At 35.7% G+C, this 18545-nt stretch overlaps 1 protein-coding gene across 1 annotated transcript in view; it reads right to left on the bottom strand.

Annotated features, from left to right (window-relative positions):
• Nucleotides 1-6219: 6219 nt before the first annotated feature.
• Nucleotides 6220-18545, bottom strand: part of LOC311121933 (uncharacterized protein) — a gene marked incomplete at both ends in the record, with an annotated part of 145735 nt that continues 133409 nt past the window's right edge. Inside the window, one exon of the mRNA XM_084196363.1 lies at nucleotides 6220-7093. Within this exon, the coding sequence (XP_084052489.1) occupies nucleotides 6220-7093 (874 nt within the window). The remainder of the gene's footprint in view (nucleotides 7094-18545) is intronic.

Raw genomic sequence — 18545 nt, 5'->3', positions numbered from 1 at the left:
CTCTCTTCAGTAGGAGGTGCAGCATGGGAGACCAATGGATGGCTGTAGATAGATCCTCTCTTCAGTAGGAGGTGCAGCATGGGAGACCAATGGATGGCTGTAGATAGATCCTCTCTTCAGTAGGAGGTGCAGCATGGGAGACCAATGGATGGCTGTAGATAGATCCTCTCTTCAGTAGGAGGTGCAGCATGGGAGACCAATGGATGGCTGTAGATATATCCTCTCTTCAGTAGGAGGTGCTGCATGGGAGACCAATGGATGGCTGTAGATAGATCCTCTTCAGTAGGAGGTGCAGCATGGGAGACCAATGGATGGCTGTAGATAGATCCTCTTCAGTAGGAGGTGCAGCATGGGAGACCAATGGATGGCTGTAGATATATCCTCTCTTCAGTAGGAGGTGCAGCATGGGAGACCAATGGATGGATGTAGATAGATCCTCTCTTCAGTAGGAGGTGCAGCATGGGAGACCAATGGATGGATGTAGATAGATCCTCTCTTCAGTAGGAGGTGCAGCATGGGAGACCAATGGATGGCTGTAGATAGATCCTCTTCAGTAGGAGGTGTAGCATGGGAGACCAATGGATGGCTGTAGATAGATCTCTCTCTTCAGTAGGAGGTGCAGCATGGGAGACCAATGGATGGCTGTAGATAGATCCTCTTCAGTAGGAGGTGCAGCATGGGAGACCAATGGATGGCTGTAGATAGATCCTCTCTTCAGTAGGAGGTGCAGCATGGGAGACCAATGGATGGCTGTAGATAGATCCTCTTCAGTAGGAGTGCAGCATGGGAGACCAATGGATGGCTGTAGATAGATCCTCTCTTCAGTAGGAGGTGCAGCATGGGAGACCAATGGATGGCTGTAGATAGATCCTCTCTTCAGTAGGACGTGCAGCATGGGAGACCAATGGATGGCTGTAGATAGATCCTCTTCAGTAGGAGGTGCAGCATGGGAGACCAATGGATGGCTGTAGATAGATCCTCTCTTCAGTAGGAGGTGCAGCATGGGAGACCAATGGATGGCTGTAGATGGATCCTCTTCAGTAGGAGGTGCAGCATGGGAGACCAATGGATGGCTGTAGATAGATCCTCTCTTCAGTAGGAGGTGCTGCATGGGAGACCAATGGATGGCTGTAGATAGATCCTCTCTTCAGTAGGAGGTGCAGCATGGGAGACCAATGGATGGCTGTAGATGGATCCTCTTCAGTAGGAGGTGCAGCATGGGAGACCAATGGATGGCTGTAGATATATCCTCTTCAGTAGGAGGTGCAGCATGGGAGACCAATGGATGGCTGTAGATAGATCCTCTTCAGTAGGAGGTGCAGCATGGGAGACCAATGGATGGCTGTAGATATATCCTCTCTTCAGTAGGAGGTGCAGCATGGGAGACCAATGGATGGATGTAGATAGATCCTCTCTTCAGTAGGAGGTGCAGCATGGGAGACCAATGGATGGCTGTAGATAGATCCTCTCTTCAGTAGGAGGTGCAGCATGGGAGACCAATGGATGGCTGTAGATAGATCCTCTCTTCAGTAGGAGGTGCAGCATGGGAGACCAATGGATGGCTGTAGATATATCCTCTCTTCAGTAGGAGGTGCTGCATGGGAGACCAATGGATGGCTGTAGATAGATCCTCTTCAGTAGGAGGTGCTGCATGGGAGACCAATGGATGGCTGTAGATAGATCCTCTTCAGTAGGAGGTGCAGCATGGGAGACCAATGGATGGCTGTAGATATATCCTCTCTTCAGTAGGAGGTGCAGCATGGGAGACCAATGGATGGCTGTAGATAGATCCTCTCTTCAGTAGGAGGTGCAGCATGGGAGACCAATGGATGGCTGTAGATAGATCCTCTCTTCAGTAGGAGGTGCAGCATGGGAGACCAATGGATGGCTGTAGATAGATCCTCTCTTCAGTAGGAGGTGCAGCATGGGAGACCAATGGATGGCTGTAGATAGATCCTCTTCAGTAGGAGGTGCAGCAGCTCAGCTCATTGTTTTGTTTTTTGATAGTGGATATAATGTTGAAGATCTGATGTTGTTTCAAATGTACAAATTCAACATATTTTATAGAAGGTTTTTCCTATGTTGAAAATTGGTAACCTTGATGACATAATCATGTGGTTAAAATGTAACCTCAAAACAACAGTTGATTAACAAAAAAAAAAATTAATGAGTTTTTTGCAAATCCAATGTATTTTCCCCTTAGATTCCATACCACAATACGTTGACAAATTATGTTGAAAGAACGTTAATTCAACCAGTGTGCCCAGCGAGGTCTGTTTGTGTGCTGTAGCCAGATAGGATGCCTTAAAAGACATCTCTGAGGCTTTCCCAAAAAACCTTCCCAATTAAATGTTGACTCCAAAGTAGGCCTTCTTGGCAGAATGACATCATAATTATTTGTAGCCTATCAATCGTGTGGTCATTTGTTTTTGCAAACTCTGCCATCATATGTAGCCTACCTACAGGGTTTTAGTGTGTCAAGAACTGCAACCCTGCTGGGTTTTTCATGCTCAACAGGTCCCTGTGTGTATCAAGAACACGCACAAAAAGCTTATTTTGCTCAAATTTTGTGCACACATTTGTTTACATCCCTGCTAGTGAGCATTTCTCCTTTACCAGGATAATCCGTCCACCTGACAGGTGTGGCATATCAAGAAGCTGATTAAACAGCATGATTATTATACAGGTGCACCTTGTGGGAAGGGGAAGATACAGGTTAAAGAAGGATGTTTAAGCCTTGAGACAACTGAGACATGGATTGTGTATGTGTGCCATTCAGAGGGTGAATGGGCAAGACAAAATATTTAAGTGCATTTGAACAGGGTACGGTAGTGGGTGCCAGGCGCACCGGTTTGTTTCAAGAACTGCAACGCCTCTGGGTTTTTCACGCTCAACAGTTTCCCGTGTGTATCAAGAATGGTCCACCACCCGAAGGACATTCAGCCAACTTGACACAACTGTGGGAAGCATTGGAGTAAACATTGGGCCAGCATCCCTGTGGAACGCTTTCGACACCTTGTAGAGTCCACGCCCCGACGAATTGAGGCTGATCTGAGGGAAAAAGGGGCGTGCAAGTCAATATTAGGAAGGTGTCCTTAATGTTTTGTACACTCAGTGTATTAGTGGTGTGTATAGACAGTATATGAATATAAAAGGTGTGTACAGTAGTAGTTATATATAGGATGGTGTGTATAGACAGAATGGACAGTATATTAATATAAAAGAACTGAGTTCCCAGTTGTCTTGAAAGCACCATAAATCCAGAGAATACCAGACTTTGATGACAACATTTGCCCACAAGAAGGACCGCCTAGCCACCTTCCTGTTCAAGTGAACACAGCACAACAAGGTGAGTCCAAAAAATGTATTGTATGCTGCTGCATAACTGATGCAATATGCCAGGGAGATATGTACACTGTAGCTAAGAAAGTAATACTAAGTGTATGTTGTGTAGTAATCTGTTAGTAGCCCATGTGCCTCACCCTAATAATTTGGCCCCTTTCCCCCCTTATAACTTAGCCTACTGTTCTGACTTGATGGTGCACATTTAGCCTATAACCTGTTTTAGAGAAATGTAATCATTGAATATTGTAAGAGCTTTCATTGTCTGCTTATATGCCCCCTTTATTTACAGTGCATTTGGAAAGTATTCAGACCTCTTTACTTTTTTCCACATTGTTACGTTACTAACTTATTTTAAAATGGATTAAACAGTCCCCCCCCCCCCCCCCTTAATCTACACACAATACCCCATAATGACAAAACAAAAATAGGTTCAGACAAATGTATTATAAATACAAAAACTGAAATTACATTTGCATAGGTATTCAGACCCTTTACTCAGTACTTTGTTGAAGCACCTTTGGCACTTTTTGAAAAAAGACTAAAGAAGCAAACTAATTTAAATAAAAACGTTAAAGGCTCTCAAAACCCTCTCGGTGTTCTTACTGACATGTTTTATTATCAACCTTCCAGCCATCCATTCACCCAATCAGAAGAGCACATATACGTCTCTCACAGACCTGTTAGTTTTTCTTTAAGAAGCCCTCCTGTTCTCCACTCATTACCTGTATTAACTGCACCTGTTTGAACTCGTTACCTGTATAAAAGACACCTGTCCACACACTCAATCAAACAGACTCCAACCTCTCCACAATGGCCAAGACCAGAGCTGTGTAAGGACATCAGGGATAAAATTGTAGACCTGCACAAGGCTGGGATGGGCTACAGGACAATAGGCAAGCAGCTTGGTGAGAAGGCAACAACTGTTGGCGCAATTATTAGAAAATGGAAGAAGTTCAAGATGACGGTCAATCACCCTCGGTCTGTGGCTCCATGCAAGATCTCACCTCGTGGGGCATCAATGATCATGAGGAAGGTGAGGGATCAGCCCAGAACTACACGGCAGGACCTGGTCAATGACCTGAAGAGAGCTGGGACCACAGTCTCAAAGAAAACCATTAGTAACACACTACGCCGTCATGGATTAAAATCCTGCAGTGCACGCAAGGTCCCCCTGCTCAAGCCAGCGCATGTCCAGGCCCGTCTGAAGTTTGCCAATGACCATCTGGATGATCCAGAGGAGGAATGGGAGAAGGTAATGTGGTCTGATGAGACAAAAAAATAGCTTTTTGGTCTAAACTCCACTCGCCGTGTTTGGAGGAAGAAGAAGGATGAGTACAACCCCAAGAACACCATCCCAACCGTGAAGCATGGATGTGGAAACATTATTCTTTGGGGATGCTTTTCTGCAAAGGGGACAGGACGACTGCACCGTATTGAGGGGAGGATGGATGGGGCCATGTATCGCGAGATCTTGGCCAACAACCTCCTTCCCTCAGTAAGAGCATTGAAGATGGGTCGTGGCTGGGTCTTCCAGCATGACAACGACCCGAAACACACAGCCAGGGCAACTAAGGAGTGGCTCCGTAAGAAGCATCTCAAGGTCCTGGAGTGGCCTAGCCAGTCTCCAGACCTGAACCCAATAGAGAATCTTTGGAGGGAGCTGAAAGTCCGTATTGCCCAGCGACAGCCCCGAAACCTGAAGGATCTGAAGAAGGTCTGTATGGAGGAGTGGGCCAAAATCCCTGCTGCAGTGTGTGCAAACCTGGTCAAGACCTACAGGAAACGTATGATCTCTGTAATTGCAAACAAAGGTTTCTGTACCAAACATTAAGTTCTGCTTTTCTGATGTATCAAATACTTATGTCATGCAATAAAAGGCAAATTAATTACTTTAAAATCATACAATGTGGTTTTCTGGATTTTTGTTTTAGATTCCGTCTCTCACAGTTGAAGTGTACCTATGATAAAAATTACAGACCTCTACATGCTTTGTAAGTAGGAAAACCTGCAAAATCAGCAGTGTATCAAATACTTATTCTCCCCACTGTACATGTAGATGTATATAATGAATGTCCACTAGTGGCTAACACAGTTTAAAAAATACTCATTTTATTTTTATTCAGATAAAAATGTTGCATTAAATCAAATGTGTTTTACAAATCCGCACCGGTGTTTTCTCCGACATGGTGGAATAATACTGATGGGAACATTCATGAGGTAGTGAATGTTTTTCATGTCAACAACTTATCAGATCATCATCACATGAGCATTACACCTTTAGCTTGGAGACTAGTACACAAATTAACTCAATGAAACCAAACATAGTTATATACATTTTTATTCAGATAATGTTGCATTAATTTTTTTTTTACAAATCAGCACCTGGTGGAATAATAAGGGTTCATACTTGTATTCAATGAATCAAAATCCATAATCAAAATAAAACACAGTCAGTCAAACATCAGTCAGAGCACAGCCTGTCTATTCTGTCATGTGATTTCAGATCCCCTGTCCGGGAAAATGTCTTTCCACAATTAGGTTCCCTAACTAAAACTCTTTCCAAACTGTGAGCTTATCCTCCCCTGTGTGTGTATGTCCACATGCCTTTTCAGGTTCCCTAGCTTGCTAAAACACTTTCCACATTGGGAACAATGGTACGGTTTCTCTTTAGAGTGTATTATCTTATGTGTGTTCAGGCTATCTAAGTTAGTAAAACTCTTTCCACACTGGGAGCAGTGGTAAGGATTTTCTCCTGAGTGTGTCCTCTCATGCTTTTTAAGGTCTGATGATCTTGAAAATCTCTTTCCGCACTGGGAGCATTGGTAAGGCTTTTCTCCTGTGTGTGTCCTCTTATGCTCCTTCAGGTTATCTGACAACGCGAAATTCTTTCCACATTGGGAACAGTGGTAAGGCTTCTCTCCTGAGTGTATTCTCTTATGTTGATTGAGGGTCGCTGAATGGGAAAAACTCTTTCCACACTGGGAGCAATTGTGTGGTTTTTCCCCTGTGTGTGTCCTCTCATGTGATTTTAAGCTTTCTGACAAAGCAAAATTCTTTCCACATTGGGAACAGCAGTAAGGCTTCTCTCCAGAGTGTATTTTCTTATGTTTGTTCAAGTTCCCTAAATGGGAAAAACTCTTTCCACACTGGATGCAATTGTGTGGTTTTTCCCCTGTGTGTGTCCTCTCATGTGATTTTAAGTTTTGTAATAACCTAAAATTCTTTCCACAATGGGAACAGGGGTAAGGCTTCTCTCCCGAGTGTATTCTCTTATGTTTTTTTAGGTTCCCTAAATGGGAAAAACTCTTTCCACACTGGGAGCAACTGTGTGTTTTTTCCCCTGTGTGTGTCCTCTCATGTGATTTTAAGTGTTCTGACAACCTAAAATATTTTCCACAATGGGAACATGGGTAAGGCTTCTCTCCAGAGTGTATTCTCTTATGTTTTTTCAGGTTCCCTAACTGGGCAAAACTCTTTCCACACTGGGAGCAATTGTGTGGTTTTTCCCCTGTGTGTGTCCTTTCATGTAATATTAGTTCATGAGTTCGTGAAAAACTCTTTCCACACTGGGAGCATTGGAAAGGCTTTTCTCCTGTGTGTTTCCTCTCATGCTCTTTTAGGTTCCATGACAACTTAAAACTCTTATTACACTGGGAGCAGTGGTGGCGTCTCACTGGTTTGGGCGTCTCTGGGTCTGGTTCCCCTGAAGGACTCTTACTGGTGTCAGAATGAGAGTCTGGTCTCTCTCCTGCCAAAGACAAACAAAGTATTTAGTTAAACAGCGACCTGAATGAAACACAACCTGTTGATAAAGGAACCCAACCTGTTGATAAAGGAACCCAACCTGTTGATAAAGGAACCCAACCTGTTGATAAATTAACACAACCTGTTGATATAGGAACACAACCTGTTGATAAAGGAACCCAACCTGTTGATAAAGGAACCCAACCTGTTGATAAAGGACCACAACATGTTGATAAAGGACCACAATCTGTTGATAAAGGAACACAACCCGTTGATAAAGGAACACAACCTGTTGATATAGGAACCCTGTTGAATTCTAAAGGAGGTTTGTCAAGGAAATAAGGCTCTAACTGCTAAAGATGAAAAGATTGGCAGTGATGTCACTCCAATCCAAAAAGATATGGCTGCCATCAACACAAGGCTAGAAGATATGGCTGCCATCAACACAAGGCTAGACGATATGGCTGCCATCAACACAAGGCTAGAAGATATGGCTGCCATCAACACAAGGCTAGACGATATGGCTGCCATCAACACAAGGCTAGAAGATATGGCTGCCATCAACACAAGGCTAGAAGAAGAAGAAGCAAGAGTGGGCAAGAATGAGGTGATATGGTTTCACTACTTGATACGATTAAAATGACCAAAAGAACCATCTCAAAACTGAAAGACAAGGAACAAATGCAGAACGGAGAAGTGGGCGAAATCATTAGCTCTTCTTCAAGTTTGTAGAGGGCTGTGAAACAGCAGATGACGCTGAAATGATTCTAGAAAAATCCATCGCCCAGATGTTGGGGGAAGAAAAACATTGTTCCGTTTGCCATTGAAATCGGCCATCGACTGGGCCCAGATACGAGAGCTCCGCCAAGAGGTATATTAGCTAGAATCCTAAGCTTCAGACAAAAAAAAGGACATTCTGACGCTGGTGAGAAAAAAATGAAAGATTTCCATATATCCGGACCGACACCTCTGAAGTAGAAGAAAAACACAGAGGCTTCAAAACAATTCAAATGAAACTAGGAGAACCGGTCCTCCTATTTACAGTGAGACTCAAGTTCACTTGGAAAGAAAATGTTGGGAAATGTTGCTGGAATGGGAAAAAGAAGCGAATCGGTTCATGGAATCGGTTCAGCGAATCGGTTCATGGAAATGAAGCTGAACTAAGCCCCAACACAGAACAACTTGGGGTCATGATGGATTGATATGATGATAGTTGTAAATAACTTGATGGAAAATAGGACAATGGATATTCTAGAACTCATGAGTTAACCTCTACGGGATCGGTGACCCGTATACGGGACGGTTGAGCTAACGTGCGCTAATGTGATTAGCATGACTGTTGTAAGTAACAGCAAACTTGTTTTATATGGGCAGAAAGCTTACATTCTCGTTAATCTAACTGCACTGTCCAATTTACAGTAGCTATTACAGTGAAAAAATACCATGCTATTGTTTGAGGAGAGTGCACAACAACAAAAAACTTATCGCGACAACTGGTTTGATACATTCACCTCTGAAGGTACATAAAGTACTTACATTCAGTAATCTTGCTCTGATGTCATCCTAAGGGTCCCATAGATAAAATGCAGCATAGTTTTGTTTGATAAAATCAATTTTTATATTCAAATGTAGGAACTGGGTTCTACAGTTTGAACCCCTGCTGTCTCTGGCTCCACACCCACCCCGCCCGGCCATCTACATGTGTGAAAGTTAGTGTATAAGCTAATTATCCATTAGTTTGAACCCCTGCTGTCTCTGGCTCCACACCCACCCCCCGCCCCCCATCTACATGTGTGAAAGTTAGTGTAGAAGCTAATGATCCATTATTTATCACATTCCTGTGAGTGTGTAAACTTACATTTTGAATTACCATATCATTTTGGAATGTTCTCTACAGTTATGTACTTGAAAATGTATCACTTGACCAATTCGGCACATTTTGCATTTTGACTTGATACAAGACCAGTATTGCAATGCTTCACTGGATCAATCTGAAACTTTGCACACACACTGCTGCCATCTAGTGGCCAAAATCGAAATCGCGCCTAAACTGCAATATTATATTGTGGCTTTTCTCTTGCATTTCAAAGATCATACATTTTTTGAAAATAATAATAGCAAACACGTTTTTTTGTTTGTATTATCTTTTACCAGATCTAATGTGTTATTTTCTCCTACATTAATTTCACATTTCCACAAACTTCAAAGTGTTTCCTTTCAAATGGTATCAAGAATATGCATATCCTTGCTTCAGGTCCTGAGCTACAGGCAGTTGAGATTTTAGGCAAAATATTTAGAAAACTGGTCCGATCCTTAACAGGTTAAAGGTTGCATTACCCTCCCTCTTTTTTTCTGAGGCCAGGCTACTCCTTGTCACCGGAGACGGGCGAGGTGTCACCTGTAGCGGAGAGTTTTGATAACTGGAAGAGGGACCTACACGCTGAGGATCAGGGTATATGTAGAACAGTTGGCTAAACCTGTGGGTAAAGCGTTTGCGCTTGTTGCCTTAAAACGGTTTATGACACAAAAAGACTGAAAACGATAAAGACATTTTTCTTTTGGAGATACTCTAACGGCCATTATGCAAAAAAACTGCCACTGGGCTATATAGCCCAACTTTGCTGTGGTTATCCTAATTCCAGACATACTATTCCGTCTGATGATGTGGCCTATATGATAAAGGGATACTAGTCTACAGAGACAACACTTCATTTATCTATATATTTAGTCATGTAATAATCCTGACGAGGCACAATGTAACTGGTAATCATGCAGACTGCTATATATCCACACATTGTAATCTAAATAAAGCCAGTGGGTTTATTCCGGCCACACCCGTCCAGTTAATTTGAAGGGGAGTCCACATACTTGTGTGTATATAGTGACTGTGTTATAAGACATCAGTTGGTTGTAATAATAATAGACTATATGATGTGGTATCAGACATCAGTTGGTTGTAATAATAATAATAGACTATATGATGTGGTATCAGACATCAGTTGGTTGTAATAATAATAATAGACTATATGATGTGGTATCAGACATCAGTTGGTTGTAATAACAATAATATACTATATGATGTGGCATCAGACATCAGTTGGTTGTAATAATAATAATATACTATATGATGTGGCATCAGACATCAGTTGGTTGTAATAATAATAATAGACTATATGACGTGTTATCAGACATCAGTTGGTTGGTTATAATAATAATATACTATATGATGTGGCATCAGACATCAGTTGGTTGTAATAATAATAATATACTATATGATGTGGCATCAGACATCAGTTGGTTGTAATAATAATAATAGACTATATGATGTGTTATCAGACATCAGTTGGTTGGTTATAATAATAATATACTATATGATGTGGTATCAGACATCAGTTGGTTGTAATAATAATAATATACTATATGATGTGGCATCAGACATCAGTTGGTTGTAATAATAAGACTATAAGATGTGGTATCAGACATCAGTTGGTTATGATAATAATAATAATAATAATAATAATAATAATAATAATAATAAGACTATATGATGTGGTATCAGACATCAGTTGGTTGTAATAATAATAATAATAATAAGACTATATGATGTGGTATCAGACATCAGTTGGTTGTAATAATAATAATAATAAGACTATATGATGTGGCATCAGACATCAGTTGGTTGTAATAATAATAATAGACTATATGATGTGTTATCAGACATCAGTTGGTTGGTTATAATAATAATATACTATATGATGTGGTATCAGACATCAGTTGGTTGTAATAATAATAATATACTATATGATGTGGCATCAGACATCAGTTGGTTGTAATAATAAGACTATAAGATGTGGTATCAGACATCAGTTGGTTATGATAATAATAATAATAATAATAATAATAATAATAATAATAATAAGACTATATGATGTGGTATCAGACATCAGTTGGTTGTAATAATAATAATAATAATAAGACTATATGATGTGGTATCAGACATCAGTTGGTTGTAATAATAATAATAATAAGACTATATGATGTGGCATCAGACATCAGTTGGTTGTAATAATAATAATAGACTATATGATGTGGTATCAGACATCAGTTGGTTGTAATAATAATAATAGACTATATGATGTGGTATCAGACATCAGTTGGTTGTAATAATAATAATAATAATATACTATATGATGTGGCATCAGACATCAATTGGTTGGTTATAATAATAATATACTATATGATGTGGTATCAGACATCAGTTGGTTGTAATAATAATAATAGACTATATGATGTGGTATCAGACATCAGTTGGTTGTAATAATAATAAGACTATATGATGTGGTATCAGACATCAGTTCGTTGTAATAATAATAGACTATATGATGTGGTATCAGACATCAGTTGGTTATAATAATAATAATAATAATAATAATAATAATAATAATAATAAGACTATATGATGTGGTATCAGACATCAGTTGGTTGTAATAATAATAGACTATATGATGTGGTATCAGACATCAGTTGGTTATAATAATAATATACTATATGATGTGGTATCAGACATCAGTTGGTTGTAATAATAGAAGACTATATGATGTGGTATCAGACATCAGTTGGTTGTAATAATAATAATATACTATATGATGTGGTATCAGACATCAGTTGGTTGGTTATAATAATAATATACTATATGATGTGTTATCAGACATCAGTTGGTTGGTTATAATAATAATAGACTATATGATGTGGTATCAGACATCAGTTGGTTGTAATAATAATAATAAGACTATATGATGTGGTATCAGACATCAGTTGGTTGTAATAATAATAATAATAAGACTATATGATGTGGCATCAGACATCAGTTGGTTGTAATAATAATAATAGACTATATGATGTGGTATCAGACATCAGTTGGTTGTAATAATAATAATAATAATAATATACTATATGATGTGGCATCAGACATCAATTGGTTGGTTATAATAATAATATACTATATGATGTGGTATCAGACATCAGTTGGTTGTAATAATAATAATAGACTATATGATGTGGTATCAGACATCAGTTGGTTGTAATAATAATAAGACTATATGATGTGGTATCAGACATCAGTTCGTTGTAATAATAATAGACTATATGATGTGGTATCAGACATCAGTTGGTTGTAATAATAATAATAGACTATATGATGTGGTATCAGACATCAGTTGGTTGTAATAATAATAATAGACTATATGATGTGGTATCAGACATCAGTTGGTTGTAATAACAATAATATACTATATGATGTGGCATCAGACATCAGTTGGTTGTAATAATAATAATATACTATATAATAATATGATGTGGCATCAGACATCAGTTGGTTGTAATAATAATAATAGACTATATGATGTGTTATCAGACATCAGTTGGTTGGTTATAATAATAATAGACTATATGATGTGGTATCAGACATCAGTTGGTTGTAATAATAATAATATACTATATGATGTGGCATCAGACATCAGTTGGTTGTAATAATAATAATATACTATATGATGTGGCATCAGACATCAGTTGGTTGTAATAATAATAATAGACTATATGATGTGTTATCAGACATCAGTTGGTTGGTTATAATAATAATATACTATATGATGTGGTATCAGACATCAGTTGGTTGTAATAATAATAATATACTATATGATGTGGCATCAGACATCAGTTGGTTGTAATAATAAGACTATAAGATGTGGTATCAGACATCAGTTGGTAATAATAATAATAATAATAATAATAATAATAATAATAATAATAATAATAATAATAAGACTATATGATGTGGTATCAGACATCAGTTGGTTGTAATAATAATAATAATAAGACTATATGATGTGGTATCAGACATCAGTTGGTTGTAATAATAATAATAATAAGACTATATGATGTGGCATCAGACATCAGTTGGTTGTAATAATAATAATAGACTATATGATGTGGTATCAGACATCAGTTGGTTGTAATAATAATAATAGACTATATGATGTGGTATCAGACATCAGTTGGTTGTAATAATAATAATAATAATATACTATATGATGTGGCATCAGACATCAATTGGTTGGTTATAATAATAATATACTATATGATGTGGTATCAGACATCAGTTGGTTGTAATAATAATAATAGACTATATGATGTGGTATCAGACATCAGTTGGTTGTAATAATAATAAGACTATATGATGTGGTATCAGACATCAGTTCGTTGTAATAATAATAGACTATATGATGTGGTATCAGACATCAGTTGGTTATAATAATAATATACTATATGATGTGGTATCAGACATCAGTTGGTTGTAATAATAGAAGACTATATGATGTGGTATCAGACATCAGTTGGTTGTAATAATAATAATATACTATATGATGTGGTATCAGACATCAGTTGGTTGGTTATAATAATAATATACTATATGATGTGTTATCAGACATCAGTTGGTTGGTTATAATAATAATATACTATATGATGTGGTATCAGACATCAGTTGGTTGTAATAATAATAATAGACTATATGATGTGGTATCAGACATCAGTTGGTTGTAATAATAATAAGACTATATGATGTGGTATCAGACATCAGTTCGTTGTAATAATAATAGACTATATGATGTGGTATCAGACATCAGTTGGTTATAATAATAATAATAATAATAATAATAATAATAATAAGACTATATGATGTGGTATCAGACATCAGTTGGTTGTAATAATAATAGACTATATGATGTGTTATCAGACATCAGTTGGTTGGTTATAATAATAATATACTATATGATGTGTTATCAGACATCAGTTGGTTGGTTATAATAATAATAGACTATATGATGTGGTATCAGACATCAGTTGGTTGTAATAATAATAATAAGACTATATGATGTGGTATCAGACATCAGTTGGTTGTAATAATAATAATAATAATAAGACTAAATGATGTGGCATCAGACATCAGTTGGTTGTAATAATAATAATAGACTATATGATGTGGTATCAGACATCAGTTGGTTGTAATAATAATAATAGACTATATGATGTGGTATCAGACATCAGTTGGTTGTAATAATAATAATAATATACTATATGATGTGGCATCAGACATCAATTGGTTGGTTATAATAATAATATACTATATGATGTGGTATCAGACATCAGTTGGTTGTAATAATAATAATAATATACTATATGATGTGGCATCAGACATCAATTGGTTGGTTATAATAATAATAAGACTATATGATGTGGTATCAGACATCAGTTCGTTGTAATAATAATAGACTATATGATGTGGTATCAGACATCAGTTGGTTATAATAATAATAATAATAATAATAATAATAAGACTATATGATGTGGTATCAGACATCAGTTGGTTGTAATAATAGACTATATGATGTGGTATCAGACATCAGTTGGTTATAATAATAATAATATACTATATGATGTGGTATCAGACATCAGTTGGTTGTAATAATAGTAGACTATATGATGTGGTATCAGACATCAGTTGGTTGTAATAATAATAATATATTATATGATGTGGTATCAGACATCAGTTGGTTGGTTATAATAATAATAGACTATATGATGTGTTATCAGACATCAGTTGGTTGGTTATAATAATAATATACTATATGATGTGTTATCAGACATCAGTTGGTTGGTTATAATAATAATAGACTATATGATGTGGTATCAGACATCAGTTGGTTGTAATAATAATAATAAGACTATATGATGTGGTATCAGACATCAGTTGGTTGTAATAATAATAATAATAAGACTATATGATGTGGCATCAGACATCAGTTGGTTGTAATAATAATAATAGACTATATGATGTGGTATCAGACATCAGTTGGTTGTAATAATAATAATAGACTATATGATGTGGTATCAGAAATCATTTGATTGTAATAATAATAATAATAATATACTATATGATGTGGCATCAGACATCAATTGGTTGGTTATAATAATAATATACTATATGATGTGGTATCAGACATCAGTTGGTTGTAATAATAATAATAGACTATATGATGTGGTATCAGACATCAGTTGGTTGTAATAATAATAAGACTATATGATGTGGTATCAGACATCAGTTCGTTGTAATAATAATAGACTATATGATGTGGTATCAGACATCAGTTGGTTATAATAATAATAATAATAATAATAAGACTATATGATGTGGTATCAGACATCAGTTGGTTGTAATAATAATAGACTATATGATGTGGTATCAGACATCAGTTGGTTATAATAATAATATACTATATGATGTGGTATCAGACATCAGTTGGTTGTAATAATAGTAGACTATATGATGTGGTATCAGACATCAGTTGGTTGTAATAATAATAATATACTATATGATGTGGTATCAGACATCAGTTGGTTATAATAATAATAATAATAATAAGACTATATGATGTGGTATCAGACATCAGTTGGTTGTAATAATAATAGACTATATGATGTGGTATCAGACATCAGTTGGTTATAATAATAATATACTATATGATGTGGTATCAGACATCAGTTGGTTGTAATAATAGTAGACTATATGATGTGGTATCAGACATCAGTTGGTTGTAATAATAATAATATACTATATGATGTGGTATCAGACATCAGTTGGTTGGTTATAATAATAATAGACTATATGATGTGTTATCAGACATCAGTTGGTTGGTTATAATAATAATATACTATATGATGTGTTATCAGACATCAGTTGGTTGGTTATAATAATAATAGACTATATGATGTGGTATCAGACATCAGTTGGTTGTAATAATAATAATAATAAGACTATATGATGTGGTATCAGACATCAGTTGGTTGTAATAATAATAATAATAAGACTATATGATGTGGCATCAGACATCAGTTGGTTGTAATAATAATAATAGACTATAAGATGTGGTATCAGACATCAGTTGGTTGTAATAATAATAATAGACTATATGATGTGGTATCAGACATCAGTTGGTTGTAATAATAATAATAATAATATACTATATGATGTGGCATCAGACATCAATTGGTTGGTTATAATAATAATATACTATATGATGTGGTATCAGACATCAGTTGGTTGTAATAATAATAATAGACTATATGATGTGGTATCAGACATCAGTTGGTTGTAATAATAATAAGACTATATGATGTGGTATCAGACATCAGTTCGTTGTAATAATAATAGACTATATGATGTGGTATCAGACATCAGTTGGTTATAATAATAATAATAATAATAATAATAAGACTATATGATGTGGTATCAGACATCAGTTGGTTGTAATAATAATAGACTATATGATGTGGTATCAGACATCAGTTGGTTGTAATAATAATAGACTATATGATGTGGTATCAGACATCAGTTGGTTATAATAATAATAATAATAATAATAATAAGACTATATGATGTGGTATCAGACATCAGTTGGTTGTAATAATAATAGACTATATGATGTGATATCAGACATCAGTTGGTTATAATAATAATATACTATATGATGTGGTATCAGACATCAGTTGGTTGTAATAATAGTAAACTATATGATGTGGTATCAGACATCAGTTGGTTGTAATAATAATAATATACTATATGATGTGGTATCAGACATCAGTTGGTTATAATAATAATAATAATAATAATAATAATAATAATAATAATAATAAGACTATATGATGTGGTATCAGACATCAGTTGGTTGTAATAATAATAGACTATATGATGTGGTATCAGACATCAGTTGGTTATAATAATAATATACTATATGATGTGGTATCAGACATCAGTTGGTTGTAATAATAGTAGACTATATGATGTGGTATCAGACATCAGTTGGTTGTAATAATAATAATAATATACTATATGATGTGGTATCAGACATCAGTTGGTTGGTTATAATAATAATAGACTATATGATGTGTTATCAGACATCAGTTGGTTGGTTATAATAATAATATACTATATGATGTGTTATCAGACATCAGTTGGTTGGTTATAATAATAATAGACTATATGATGTGGTATCAGACATCAGTTGGTTGTAATAATAATAATAATAAGACTATATGATGTGGTATCAGACATCAGTTGGTTGTAATAATAATAATAATAAGACTATATGATGTGGCATCAGACATCAGTTGGTTGTAATAATAATAATAGACTATAAGATGTGGTATCAGACATCAGTTGGTTGTAATAATAATAATAGACTATATGATGTGGTATCAGACATCAGTTGGTTGTAATAATAATAATAATAATATACTATATGATGTGGCATCAGACATCAATTGGTTGGTTATAATAATAATATACTATATGATGTGGTATCAGACATCAGTTGGTTGTAATAATAATAATAGACTATATGATGTGGTATCAGACATCAGTTGGTTGTAATAATAATAAGACTATATGATGTGGTATCAGACATCAGTTGGTTGTAATAATAATAGACTATATGATGTGGTATCAGACATCAGTTGGTTATAATAATAATATACTATATGATGTGGTATCAGACATCAGTTGGTTGTAATAATAGTAGACTATATGATGTGGTATCAGACATCAGTTGGTTGTAATAATAATAATAAGACTATATGATGTGGTATCAGACATCAGTTGGTTGTAATAATAATAGACTATATGATGTGGTATCAGACATCAGTTGGTTATAATAATAATATACTATATGATGTGGTATCAGACATCAGTTGGTTGTAATAATAGTAGACTATATGATGTGGTATCAGACATCAGTTGGTTGTAATAATAATAAGACTATATGATGTGGTATCAGACATCAGTTCGTTGTAATAATAATAGACTATATGATGTGGTATCAGACATCAGTTCGTTGTAATAATAATAGACTATATGATGTGGTATCAGACATCAGTTGGTTATAATAATAATAATAATAATAATAATAATAATAATAATAATAATAATAATAATAAGACTATATGATGTGGTATCAGACATCAGTTGGTTGTAATAATAATAGACTATATGATGTGGTATCAGACATCAGTTGGTTGTAATAATAATAGACTATATGATGTGGTATCAGACATCAGTTGGTTATAATAATAATATACTATATGATGTGGTATCAGACATCAGTTGGTTGTAATAATAGTAGACTATATGATGTGGTATCAGACATCAGTTGGTTGTAATAATAATAATATACTATATGATGTGTTATCAGACCTCAGTTGGTTGGTTATAATAATAATAGACTATATGATGTGTTATCAGACATCAGTTGGTTGGTTATAATAATAATATACTATATGATGTGTTATCAGACATCAGTTGGTTATAATAATAATAGACTATATGATGTGGTATCAGACATCAG

The sequence above is a fragment of the Coregonus lavaretus genome, assembly GCF_964263955.1.
Source record: "Coregonus lavaretus genome assembly, contig: HAP1_SCAFFOLD_853, whole genome shotgun sequence".
NCBI classification, from domain to species: Eukaryota; Metazoa; Chordata; class Actinopteri; order Salmoniformes; family Salmonidae; genus Coregonus; species Coregonus lavaretus.
The sequence above is the reverse complement of the archived record's forward strand: the minus strand, read 5'-3'. Positions and strand labels throughout refer to the sequence as shown.